Source organism: Diabrotica virgifera, chromosome 5 (assembly GCF_917563875.1).
Source record: "Diabrotica virgifera virgifera chromosome 5, PGI_DIABVI_V3a".
In the NCBI taxonomy this organism is placed as follows: Eukaryota; Metazoa; Arthropoda; class Insecta; order Coleoptera; family Chrysomelidae; genus Diabrotica; species Diabrotica virgifera.
In genome coordinates this window covers 99,464,416-99,478,583 of record NC_065447.1, presented here as the reverse complement: position 1 = coordinate 99,478,583, position 14,168 = coordinate 99,464,416, and the positions used below count along the sequence as shown (strand labels likewise).

At 30.7% G+C, this 14,168-nt stretch overlaps 1 protein-coding gene across 1 annotated transcript; it reads left to right on the top strand.

Moving 5' to 3' along the window:
* Nucleotides 1-8,125: 8,125 nt before the first annotated feature.
* On the top strand, nucleotides 8,126-8,578 carry LOC126885416 (uncharacterized). Its single transcript, XM_050651985.1, has one exon. It carries the CDS (start codon nucleotides 8,126-8,128, stop codon nucleotides 8,576-8,578), a length of 453 nt encoding a protein of 150 aa, XP_050507942.1.
* Nucleotides 8,579-14,168: the final 5,590 nt, after the last annotated feature.

The window sequence follows — 14,168 nt, the reverse complement described above, 5'->3', positions numbered from 1 at the left end:
AAAAATAGGAATATTGAATCGGTTTTTGCGGCAGAATTACGAGCTATTTATGAGCTCTTGAAATTATATAGTTTCGATTTTTGAGCTCATCCCCTTCACCCCCAAACAACCCTTTAATTGATTTAATTTAAGAGAAAGATGCTGAGAAAACTTAAAATATATCGTATTGCGGATATAATTCATATAGCTTATATACTCTAAGAATAAACTATTAAATCAAGAGCATTTCGATTATTGAGCTACAACCCCTTCGCAAGAAAACCACCCTATCTTCCCGGCTTAAGAGAAAGTTGTACTTAAAATGCATTAAACTAATTATTTGGCGACTACATATCATTTAATAATTTATAAGCTTCCAAATTACGCGCATTTAGATCAGTAGATTGCAATTTATTTTGTATAGTGCAGTCACTGAAGGTAAAAATCAACGATTACCTTCAATTTCGGTGAACCTTCATCGATTTTCACGAAAATTGGTCAGTAGTTAGAGGATACGTCAAGAAACAAAGGTGACATGGTACCACCTTGCGCCTTTACCCTGAGGGTGGATACCGCCCCTTCTCGGGGGTGAAAATTATTTTATAAAAAATAAATGCACAAATCAATAAAAGAACAAATTAAAAGCAAAATTTATTATATAAAGTTAATAAAATAAGTCAATACTTTTTAAGTTATTAAAGATCAAAGATTTTAATTATTTGAGAAAAAAATGCATGTTTTGAAAAGATTTTTTGTAAATCACTGAAAAACTACAAGTTTTCACAAAAAAAGAATGTGTGTGTACTTTGTACGCACGTAAGAAATTATACTTCTATTATATGATTTAAACGAAATTAATATACTTTTTATTTATATTTTGTTTAAATATTAAACTAATTTATACTTACTACTTCTCAAACATTTTTATTAGAACAGTGCCAAAAATTAAAATAATAAAAGAATAAAACACACACAAACACATTAAACAAGCCACAAATGATGTCTGAACATTAATTGTCGAAAATTTTTTTAACTAAATACGTATTTTCTGAAAATCCAATTATATAATAAATATACTTACAATCATAAAATGTATTAAAAAAAACAAAAAAGAAAGTTTCTATTGGGACTCGAACCAGCGCTGATAATAGCGGTTGGTATTGGAATTCATTCGCCTTCTCCGCTTAGCCACGGACACTATGTGTCATTATTTACGAAGATCGACTAACTAAACGGATTAAACTTGTGATATTTTGATATTTTGAAAATTGATCAAATTATTTTAATTTTGAATTGAAATGATTTAGAATTGAAAACATACAACAAAACATAGAGTAAAAAAACAATATATTAGGTGAATATTGATAGAAATTTTGATGGTAATCAAATTATATAAATAAAAGTATTACATACTATGTATTTTGGCAGATCAAATAGGTAGGTTTATACCCATGATACATTAACAATTATTACGTACCTGTTGCTTTTAAAAACTATTTAAAAGTCACTACAATATTATAAACTTTTTTGTTTCTGTCCTCACAACAATAAAACTAATATATTATACATTTGTTTACCTTTACCTTTACTCCAAACCACAGCTGCCATATCGGATAATTTTTGACATGTCATTTGAACATCCAATCAGAACAAAGTTATAATGCGCATGCGCCGGGCTGATAGGTTTTAACATATAAAAAAATCACCCTCTATCGCCGGTAAAGAAGTATAACTTCAAAAAGTTAATAGTAGTTTAATTCGTATAGCTTATATTCTAAGAATAAACTCTTAAATCACGCGTCTTTCGATTATAGAGCTACAACCCCTTCGTAAGAAAACGACCCCATATTCCCGGCTTAAGAGAGAGTTGTTCTTAAAATAATTTAAATTAATTATTTGGCGACTACATATCGTTTAATAATTTATGAGCTTGCAAAATATACGCATCTCAATTATTGAATTGCCATTTTCTTTCTATAGTGCATAACAACTTGGGGTTTTAGCCTGGGGGTATATGTCACCCCTTCTCGGGAGTGAAAATTACTTTATTAAAAATAACCCCACAAATCGAGAGAGGGACAAATTGTAAGCAAAATGTGTTATATAATGTGATTAAAATAAATCAATACTTTTTGAGTTATTAAAGATCAAATATTTTAATTTTTGGAAAGAAAATGCATGCTTTAGAGCGATTTTTCATAAATGACTCCAAGACTGTAAGTTTTTACAAAAAAGTTTTCATCACTAAAATTGAAGCTAATAAAAAATATAATAAATTGCTTACTTGAAAAACCCTTTAATGTTAATTTAAAGTAAGTTATTGGTAATTAAATGTATATTTTTTCCGCGACTGTTAAAATCTAAGGGTTCAAGCTTAAATAACGGGAAAGAGATGCATTTTATAACACTTAGGTACTAAATACTTGTCCAAGTACTTAGAAATACCTATGAAAAATAAGATGCAGAAAAAGTTGATAGTATCAAAATCCGCTCACCAATTTTCGTGAAAATGAATGGAGATTTACCGAAATCGAAGGTACTAGTTGATTTTTACCTTCAGTGACTGCACTATAGAAAGAAAATGGCAATTCAATAATTGAGATGCGTATATTTTGCAAGCTCATAAATTATTAAACGATATGTAGTCGCCAAATAATTAATTTAAATTATTTTAAGAACAACTCTCTCTCTTAAGCCGGGAATATGGGGTCGTTTTCTTGCGAAGGGGTTATAGCTCTATAATCGAAAGACGCGTGATTTAAGAGTTTATTCTTAGAATATAAGCTATACGAATTAAACTACTATTAACTTTTTTGTAAAAACTTAAAGTTTTTCAGTGATTTACAAAAAAACCTTTTCAAAACATGCATTTTTTTCACAAATAATTAAAATCTTTGATCTTTAATAACTTAAAAAGTATTGACTTATTTTATTAACTTTATATAATAAATTTTGCTTTTAATTTGTTCTTTTATTGATTTGTGCATTTATTTTTTATAAAATAATTTTCACCCCCGAGAAGGGGCGGTATCCACCCTCAGGGTAAAGGCGCAAGGTGGTACCATGTCACCTTTGTTTCTTGACGTATCCTCTAACCACTGACCAATTTTCGTGAAAATCGATGAAGGTTCACCGAAATTGAAGGTAATCGTTGATTTTTACCTTCAGTGACTGCACTATACAAAATAAATTGCAATTTACTGATCTAAATGCGCGTAATTTGGAAGCTTATAAATTATTAAATGATATGTAGTCGTCAAATAATTAGTTTAACGCATTTTAAATACAACTTTCTCTTAAGCCGGGAAGATAGGGTGGTTTTCTGGCGAAGGGGTTGTAGCTCAATAATCGAAATGCTCTTGATTTAATAGTTTATTCTTAGAGTATATAAGCTATAGGAATTATATTCGCAATACGATATATTTTAAGTTTTCTCAGCATCTTTCTCTTAAGTTAAATCAATTAAAGGGTTGTTTGGGGGTGAAGGGGATGAGCTCAAAAATCGAAACTATATAATTTCAAGAGCTCATAAATAGCTCGTAATTCTGCCGCAAAAACCGATTCAATATTCCTATTTTTAAGTAGTGGGGGGGGCTGACTCAGCCCCCCCCCCCACTAGGGTATTAAATTCCTGCTCAGTGGAACGAGCTCAAAATTTTTAGTTTGCGGAATATGAGAGCTCATAAATAGCTCATAAATCAGGGCTATTTGTTTTTTAATTTTTGCAAGTGGGGGGGGGGCCAGCTCAACACGGGTAAAATAAAGAGAAACCAGGGAAGGACAAAATGGATTTCGTGTAGGAAGATCGTACACTGATAAATAATGTATTCGTCCTGAAGTAGGTAATAAAAATACGGAAGGCAAGGAATCTATCTATCCATCTATTGTGTGTAGATTTAGAGAAGATATTCGATACGGTACCGTTGCAGAAACAGTTTCAAATGTTGACGAATGTATGTCTCAGTAGGGAGTATGTGGATGCTATTGTAAATATGTACAAAAATGCAAGAAGTGACGATAAAGAAGGAAACTTTATATCTGAATCATTTTCAGTAATAAAGGGGCTTAAACAAGGATACATCTTCGAATTTATTTAAAATATTCAATTATCGTTATAGCAGCGGAGGAAACAAATAAACGGAATGAGAATAGACGTAGGCAGTGGTAAATTATTATGTCTAGCAATTTTGTTCTTCGCAGATGCTGAGGGATCGTATTATCAGGTAGCAGGTAGCGAATGATGAAGAGTACATGGATTATATGTTTAGAAAAATTAAAAAAGAATATAAAAATTGGATCCTCAATAAGAATATGTCAAAGACAGGGTATCTTAAAGGAGGGGATGATGAAGAAGATCCAAAGTTAGAAATTAGAACCACAAAAACATGTACAGAATACAAATATATCGTATCTATAACATCTAAAGAAGGTACTACCAAAAGAGACATCGAGAAAAGAACGCAGCAGGGAAAAAAGCGGTGAACATTTCAAGCTCTCTAGTATCGTCTAAAGATATTAGACAAACAACGAAATTGACAATCTATCGAAAATTGGTAGAACCTTGGAAGAATCCATAGGATCCTCGCTTATCGATAGATAATTTGAGAATTTCTTAACCTTTAACTACCCTTGCATCAATTTATAATATAACTATACGCGTGGCGTACTTTATACGCCACAAGAAAATACACTTAAAAACAGCGGATCTGTTTATTTTTTTATGAAAAAATACACTTAGTTGTTTGTTAGAAACCTTCTTCGGCATCAGTGAATACTTGGAGTTTCTTCTCAGTAAGCCAGTTGGGATTTATAACTGGAATCTGATTCCGTGATAAATAATATTACTACAGTCGAACCCGCTTATTGGAATAGCCTTTGTGCAAGGCAAAAATATTCTTATAACCGGGATATTCTAATAACCGATCATTGGTGGCTAGTCGAAATAAGTGTTACCGAATATACGTAATAATATTATTTACATCCTGTGCCAATGTGTAGTTTTACATACTATGCCAATATGTAGTTTTATTACATACTATGCCAATATGTATATCATATTATATGTACCTACATATTCAGTGTATGTATATGGTTTTAGGTCTTTTTACGTCAATAATACAGTAGTGTAACTAGTACTTATCTATGTATGTGTTAAATACCAAATTACATTACATGTATGTGAATGAATACATTATATAATTAATATGAAATGTATGCAATATGCAGATATGTAAATATTTTCTTATTAAAATGCATACCTATATAACAAAATTACTTTTTTTTTCTTGAGAAATTATTGGTAATTATAGCTTTTTCGTTGTTAATCCTTAATCCATTGGTTGAATAGAAGTTTTATTGGCGTCAAGAAATGGATTGTTACATTCTTGTTCTTTTCTCTTCTTTTCGAATTTAACAAAGCCATAATTCCATCTTGCAAACAAGTAGGTACTCTCTGAGTGAATTCTAACTAAACTGCTTCTAACAATTTTATAACAGGCAACAGTGCCTTTGTGTAGACAAATAAAAATTATTTTATGACCCATGCATTTGTCGGCTATGCTAAAGATCGAATTGGTATTCCTAACAAGGTAATAAATATTTATAACCCTAATAATATCTAATCCAGCACTACCGGCCGTTGACGACAAACCATAATACCAAACATAATTTAAATTTTTAGTAAATTGTAAAAAAAATATTCTTTGACCTGCAAAATATGCTAATAAGCGGTATTATCTAGTTAGATCCTATTCCAATAAACAGATAAATTTATTAAGGAGTAAATGGAAATGTTTCGGGAACTTGAATTTATATTTCATAAACCGGGATATTCCTATAACAGGGATTCTAATAAGCGGGTTCGACTGTAATAATTTTTTTTTGAAATGTAATTTTTTACATGAGAAAAAGTATTGTTTATAAAGATAAATATATTTTGTGCCATAATGACTAAAAAACAATTGAAGGATGTACTTATATTACTACTCATATTGCTATAATCGTGGCGTATATTGTCCGCCACCCGAAACAACAAATAATAAACTGTAAGTTACGATCTTCCCAGAACGCCGATTATAACGAAACTAAAACCAATAAGTGTAAAGCACATTCCAGTGATAGGTAAGATAGAAGATAAACAAGGTCAAAAATTAAATTTTTAAATATATTTGCAGTAGAATTCTTATATCTGGCGTACAAAATACGCCAGCGCGTGTAGTTAAAGGTTAAGGGCTCTATTAGTTTAGGTAATTGGTGGCGCAACTAGTGGCGCAACTAGTGGGCCCACCAAATTGTGAGCACGGGCAACTGGTGGCCGAGAATAGCCACCAGCAAACATAATAAAATGAATTGGAATTGGAAAAATAATCAAATGCAATTGGAAACTTGTTTGTTATCAATTTTACGAAAAAAAGTTATTCTTCATAAAATGCTCTTAATAGTATAAAATATAAGATGCAATCATCAGATTCAAATTTTGTGAATTTTATACGAGGTATGTCAAAAAAGATGAATTTCGCTCAAGAGTAAAGTATCCTTATATTAAACAATATCGAAAAGTGTTTTATAAAAAGTTGTTCGGAATTAAAAGCTATGTTTGAATATGCAATTACATTCTTCTAATTGAAATATTGTGAACTGTAAAGGTACTTTACTCTTGGACGAAATTCATATTTTTTAACATACCTCGTATAGAACTGATAAAAGTTTATATATTATGATTGCATCTTAGATTTTAGAGCATATAAAGCTTTTTGTAAAAAATAACTTTTTTCGTAAAATTAATAATAAAACACATAGGGCAGGTTGTTCAAACGCTAATCAACAATGATCACTATCAAATATTTAATTACCGCCACCAACTGTCAATGCCAACTTTTATTGGGTTGCTGAAAACATAACTGATTATAATTATGAGATTAGTTAATCAATTAACATAACAATTATTAACATAATTGATTAAGTAATTTCATAATTATTGTAATCAATAATTATGATTTCAGCAACACAATCAAAGTTGACGTTGACAGTTGGTGACAGTAATTAAATATTTGATAATGATCATTGTTGGTTAGCTTTCGAACAACTGGCCCTTATAGATATTTGTAATAAAACGATGTTGGGTATCCGTAATTTAAAAAAATTGCATTTTTTTTTCAATTAGAATGATGTAATAAAATTATTGTGTCCCAAAACATAGTTTTTTACTTCTTAACAACTTTTCAATAACAATTTTCGATGTTGTGAAATCTAAAGGTACTTTACATACAATTTTTTTGACATACCTCGTATAAAATAGACTATGCAGAGCATTTTATAAAGAATATTTTTTTTTTCGTAAAATTGATAAGAAAAAAGTTTCCCATATGGTTCGAAGTTACGCAGACATACTGTACCTATATATAAAAGCTCAATTTTTTTAAATTTTCCAATTAACGTCACATTCGGATTCAGCATAATTAAAAACAAAATAGAAACATTTTTGATCGAGGTAAAGTGATGAATTCACCGATATTTCTAAAATATAAAAAGAGCTTTTATTGTTTAAACAATGAATAAACAATTAACGGCTAAATCTGCGAGAACTTTTTAATATAGCATATTTATAAATCAACAAAAAAGGTTTTAGAAAAATATACGCTTGTTAATAGAAAATATAGAAGTTAATAGAAAAGAAATACGAAGCACTAGATTACAATACAAATGAACTAGTGGTGGCCGACACCAGCTGCTCGTCTAATAGGGTCCATATAACATAATGCCCCGGCTTGGTGGCGCCACCAGACCCGGTTACCCGGCTGGTGGACTGGTTCGGCCACCAGATCGACAACAATTTCTGGTGGCGCAACCAGTTGCCGTAGTCTAATAGGTCTCATTTACTTAAATGCCCCGTGACGTCATGAGCCACTGGTGGAGCAACTTGGTGGCGTCACCAGTTGCCTAATATAATAGCGGCCTAAAAGTTTATATAAAGTGATTTTTACAACATGACGAGCTCTTGGACTATAACTCTCTGTTAAAGGTTATAAAAAAATAAGATAATCAATAATGTTTAGTTAAAATTATAAAAATATGCACTTTGCAATGGCTAGAAGTATAAAACCGAATTGTAAAATCCAATCGACAGACTTAAACTAAATTAATAACAATGTACACTAAAATTCTAGTTCTACTTGCGCTATTAGCATTATTTGCCCTAGCAAATGGAACAGCAACGTACTGTGAGCGATGGAAGTTTGGCTCTGAGTTTCGTTGTGCTAAAGATGACTATCCTGCAGACATCATTTCAGTCCGCAACAGAGCCGGAAGTAATATCTCTTTCAAAGTGGGCAAATGGTTGTCCCGATCTGATGTTCTTTTCGTGGTTAAACTACTGAACTACTCAGATCAGCTATATAGTCTAAAATCAGGTGAAAGCATCAACATTGACTTTAGCGAAGTCGATTCTGGATACTACCACCAGCTGTACATTTATGAATGTAGAATCAACAACCGATATGCAAATTGTCCTGATACAGTTATTCCTACACCCAGTCTTGCATCTGGAGCAGTCAATAATTGTCCTAAATCAGTTACTGATATGCCTATTGCTCATCTATAAAGGTATCGTTAATCATATTAACTGAATGTACTAACTTTTTTATTTAAATAGAATAAAATCATAAATATTTAATTAATTTTTTTTATTTAACCCTTAACCGAAAAGGATTCCTTCTTTTTATCATGCTGTATCTCTCTTTGTCAAGGTCTATTTCTATCGAGAGTTTTACTATCCCGTGGTCGATACTTGTTAAAAACTGTTTTAGTACTGTAACATTTTAGACACTTTTGCTTTTTATTAGTTATCATAACATCGAAGCTGGTATTTTCATTATTTCTTTGTAATTTAAATCAAATGTAATTAACGCCGAGATTTTTATTAAATTATATAAAGTGTGGTTTTTACTCATAAATTTAAAAGTACAGAGTGATTCATCCAAGCATAGCATAGTCCAAAAGCTTTATTTTAATATTAATTTCTATATTTTTCAAACCTACTTAACCTAATCTCAACGAACTATAATGTGAAAACCACTTACGGAAGAAAATTGTTTTTGTCTTTATTTTAAAACGCGTAATTCAAAAGTAAACTTTAACCTTAAAATTATTTAAATGTGCGCTTTTAAAACATAAACTTAAATGTACAGGGTGATTCACGAAAGTCTAGCATAGCATATTGTTATTTTTAATGGACCATTAATGGAAGATTCTGTATATTTTTATACCTAGCCCGGCATCCGACAGGTGGGGTGTAGTACACCCCAACAATGCTGAAGCGCCTAAAACATAAGGTAATTTTGCATGTAGTGGTCACAGCGGCTAGATAGCTTTCTATTTTATATTCATCTATGCGATAACACATAGTTTTTAGTCGTCTGTTTAATTTCAGCAAGTACATTTGGATTGAAAGTGGTCACAGACCACGAGTCGGATTTTGTCCTTTTTGAAGAATTGTCTTTATTTTGTTTTAATCCTATGAATAAGTAAGTATATTTAAGTGAATAATACTTATTACAGATTTCAACATATTTTATAATAGTCTAAGCTAAAATGAATTACTAAGAGAATAAGAACTTCTGCAGGCCTTATGGGTTGAAGCAGACAGTGATGAATAAGGACAAAAGTGATTCGGAAGTAAGAGAAGAAATAAACAATGTTAGTGTAAATAGTGACTATCCTGACTAGCTTTTTGTCACGCCCCACCTGTCTGTTACTGGCCAAAAAGTTCACCTAAAGGTGAAATTTTGAAATTTTATAAAATTGTCGTCAAGAATTTAAACACAAAGCCTACTATATTGATATTTTTTTATAAAATCGATGTCTGTATTAAGCTACTAAACAAGAATACCATATTTAAAGTAGGACAAGTTCTAAATTTTAAAATTTTATTTTCTTAACTTCTCGACGAAAATTATATAGATAAAATTTCAAATTTATATTTCAACCTTGTATTATCCATAATAGACCCTACATAATGTACTTTTTTAATATGGGGTTATTAAGTAACTTCTAAAAACATAAAAATATATAGAGTGTTTTATTAATAATAAATACCTACCTATGATAGACTATGCAAGATTTGCTTTAATCAACCTGTACAGTTAAATTTATATTCAAAAGTGCACATTTGAATTTAAAAGTTGACTTTTTTTTATATAAAAAAGCGTTTTTATAATTTTGTAAAATAAAGATCCAAACAGTTTTATTCCATAATCGGTTTCCACGCTTTATAATTTCAAAACATAATATTTAGATCCCATATGACATAGTCCGTTGAGCTCCGGTTGTTAAGCAGCTTTTAAAAATGTAAGAATATACAAGGTCTTCCATTAAAAATAAAGCTTACGGACTATGCTAGGCTTCCATGAATCACACTATATATTTATATTTATAAAAGCCACATTTATGTATAAAAATCGATGGTTCTCAGCGCTTTTGATAATTTTTGAAAACAAGTTAGTCCAGAAAGCCACTGCGCATCCGCTAGGAAAAATATTCCGATTCTAATTTTTTGTACAATCTTACTCAAAATGGTCACCTTTTAACAAATTTGCATGTTGCCAGGAACAAAAGTGGGTCAAAAATTTTTTAAACGTTTTTTTTTTGTTTTTTTCCTTAAATTATTTTTTTGCATGGAACAACGTTTTTTAGGTTTTCTGCATCATTCCAAACAGAAAAGGTCTTTCGTGACTTTTCTCTAAAGTTGATAGTTTTTGACATATAAGCGATTAAAAATTGAAAAATTGCTAAATTGGCCATTTTTAACCCTCAAAAACTATTTGAAAAACTGAAAATTTTAATGCTGCCAAAGTAAGTAGATATTCTTTAAACATCTATTGATGAAATCCCGAAGAGTTTTTTGCAATACAACATTCAAAACTTCTTTGTTTTTTAATTGCTAATCACGCGTGCGCGACATTATTTTGCACAGTTGCTTGTGTATATAGGGTGAGGCATATAACTGGCCTATTAGAAATATCTCGAGAACTAAAGGCAACAGAATCATGAAAATTGGAATAAAGGGGTTCTGAAGGATGATCTATTAAATTAAAATATTTTCATCTCTTTGCAACTTCCGGTTATACCGGAAGTTGCTTATAACTTCGTTTTTTTTTAAATAGGACACAATATCTTCTTTCTTAAAATATGAGGTTTTGTAATATTATACAGGGTATTTTAAAATATATTTACGTTTTTTATTAATTTGGTAGCAATATTCACACCCTGTAGAATTGTAATAGTTTAACACTAAAAACTCTGCTTACGTTCAAGTGATTTTTAACATAGTCTATTATTGTTAAGAATCATTAGTATAGCTAATTTTGAAATTTTACTATACAGGGTTGGTCGAAACTCGGAATGAATATTTTCTGAGTTTTCTTAAATAGAACACCCTGTATTTTAGTATTGTTATGAAATGATATTTCATAGTACTTTTTTATTTTATAAGTATTCCCTATAACTAACTTCTTTAATTTGTGAGTTATTGGTGATTCAAGCTAAACATTAATTGCAACAAAAAATACGTAAAATGTTATTAGGTTGGCCGTGAAAATATTCAATTATAAATAGTTTTTCAGAAATAAATACATATTAATCCAGACTGACTCTTAAAATTAGCAATAATGGTTTAGCTATCAAAATACTTACGTAGTTAAGGTTGTTGGCGCGATTAACAATTAAGCACAAATTAAAGCAGTTAGGTATAGGGAATGCTTAAGAAATAAAAAAACACAATAAAATATCATTTCATTACAATACTAAAATACAGGGTGTTCCATTTAGTAAAACTCAGAAAATACTCATTCCGGGTTTCGACAAACCCTGTATACTAAAATTGAAAATATAACTATGCTAATGATTCTTAACAATAGTAGACTATATTAAAAATCATTTGAACGTAAGTAGAGTTTTAGTTGTCAAACTACTACAATTCTATAGGGTGTGAATATTGCTACGAAATTAATAAAAGAAACGTAATTATCTTTGAAAATATCCTGTAAACATTACAAAACCTCATATTTTAAGAAAGAACACATCGAAGAGAATCCAAAAATGTAAAAATATACAGGGTGTCCCTTTTAAAAAAACGAAGTTATAAGCAACTTCTGGTGTAACCGGAAGTTGTAAAGAGATAAAAATATTTGCATTTAATAGATCATCTTTCAAAATCCCTGTATTCCAAATTTCATAATTCTGTTGCCTTTAGTTCTCGAGATATTTCTAATAGACCAGTTATCTGCCTCACCCTGTATAGTCCAGAAAGCCACTGCGCATCCGCTAGGAAAAATATTCCGATTCGGATTTTTTGCACAATATTACTCAAAAGGGACCCCTTCTAACAAATTTGCATGTTGCCAGGACCAAAAGTGGATCAAAAATTTTTTAAACGTTTTTTTTTTGTTTTCTTCCTCAAATTATTATTTCTGCATGGAACAAAGTTTTTTTAGGTTTTTTGAATCATTCCAAACAGAAAAGGTCTTTAGTGACTTTTCTCTAAAGTTGATAGTTTTTGACATATTATAAGCGATTAAAAATTGAAAAATTGCGAAATCGGCCATTTTTAACCCTTATCCGGGCAAGGTGGGTCCAACGGGCCGAGACGCCAATTCTTTTATCACAAACTGATAAAAAAAAATGTTATTGAATTTTATGCATCACTGAATTTGTTTAGAAGTATGTTTCCTTCAACATAGTCATGAGCTTTTCAAAATATTCATTATCATTTCTGAAATTTTTGCGTCGAAAGAATTTTGTCACGTAAAGGGGCAACACTGGTCCGTCGGACCCTGTTTGTATTTAAACCTAAAGTCTAAATCTTTGTTACAGTAGTTAAACTGGCATTCAGGTATTGTTTTGTGGATTATCTAAACGATTTTTATGATTCCGGAAATCCATTAATAAAGTCTAAACGTGTGTCAAACAATGTAAACATCTCTTTGATGTAAACATCAAATAGATGCTTACAATAGGTGTTATATCTATTCTAAATGAATTTTAAAAACTGATAATCATTGTTGGAATGCAATAATATTGTTAGGTTCTTATACACATATCTATACATATTTTGAAATAAATAGTGCATCTGCTATCAGTAGCTTAATATCGATGTTAGTGTCGACAACTAAGCTCCTAAAATTACAATGGAATTACAGTGAAAGTAGATAGTGCCAATAAAATGTCCCGAAAACAATTATCAGCTGCAGAACTGCCAGATATTGCAAATAATTTATGGGATTCCTATGATAAAGAATCTCTTGAAGTAGGTGGCATTGAAAGTGACTCTGAAATTAAGGATCATCTTTCGGAAGCAAGTGAAGAGGATGATCAGCAAGCATTATTGAGTGATAATGAAGAAGAATGTGTAGTAGGCCGGGCCGAAAAATTTTTTTTCCACTTTTTCTATACGGCTAGTTGCCAAAAGTTGTGACTAGTATTTATATATTCCTATACCAAATTTGGGCCGGTTTAAAAAATAATTAACCGGGCCCCCTGGACCTTAAAATTTTTTTAGGGTCAAATTTTTTTTTTCAAATTCTTGTACAAGGCTAGTGGCTAAAAGTTGGAACTACTATTTATATAATACTATATCAAATTTGGGCCGGTTTAAAAAGTAATTAACCGGGCCCCCCGGCCCTTAAAAAATTTTTATTTTGTTAAAAAAAAGCTAGGGGCTATTAAAAAAGCTTCTGTGGTCATATTATATTGTTAAGCGAAAGAAAGATAATACAGTCGACAGGAAAAAATACTTAAGCTTTTAAATGCCGTTTTAGAAGATCTAAACTAAATTTTCAAAGATAATACAACGCTGGTCATCGACAAAAATAAAATTCGGAGAGGAGTTAAGGAAAACAGACGGCAACTCCAGCACGAGAATAAAAATTTAAACAAGTCAATTAAAGGGCTATACTGTGATGAAAGAAAATATCAAACCATGGACTTTGGAAACGCGAGGCGAATTATGAAAACTGAAGACCATATAGCTTTAATTGAAGGACCCGGTAATTTATATTTTGGGTACTTAGCTCTTAGCCATTCTCGTGTCATAGATATTGTCGAAGGAATATCTATTATTATTTACAAAGCCATAATATATATATATATATATAATCAGTTTAAGTGTTATGGGATGTGATGGTACAAATATCAAT

Excerpts from the sequence above, each read along its gene's own strand:
- LOC126885416 (XM_050651985.1), top strand. The coding sequence starts at position 8,126 with ATGTACACTAAAATTCTAGTTCTACTTGCGCTATTAGCATTATTTGCC.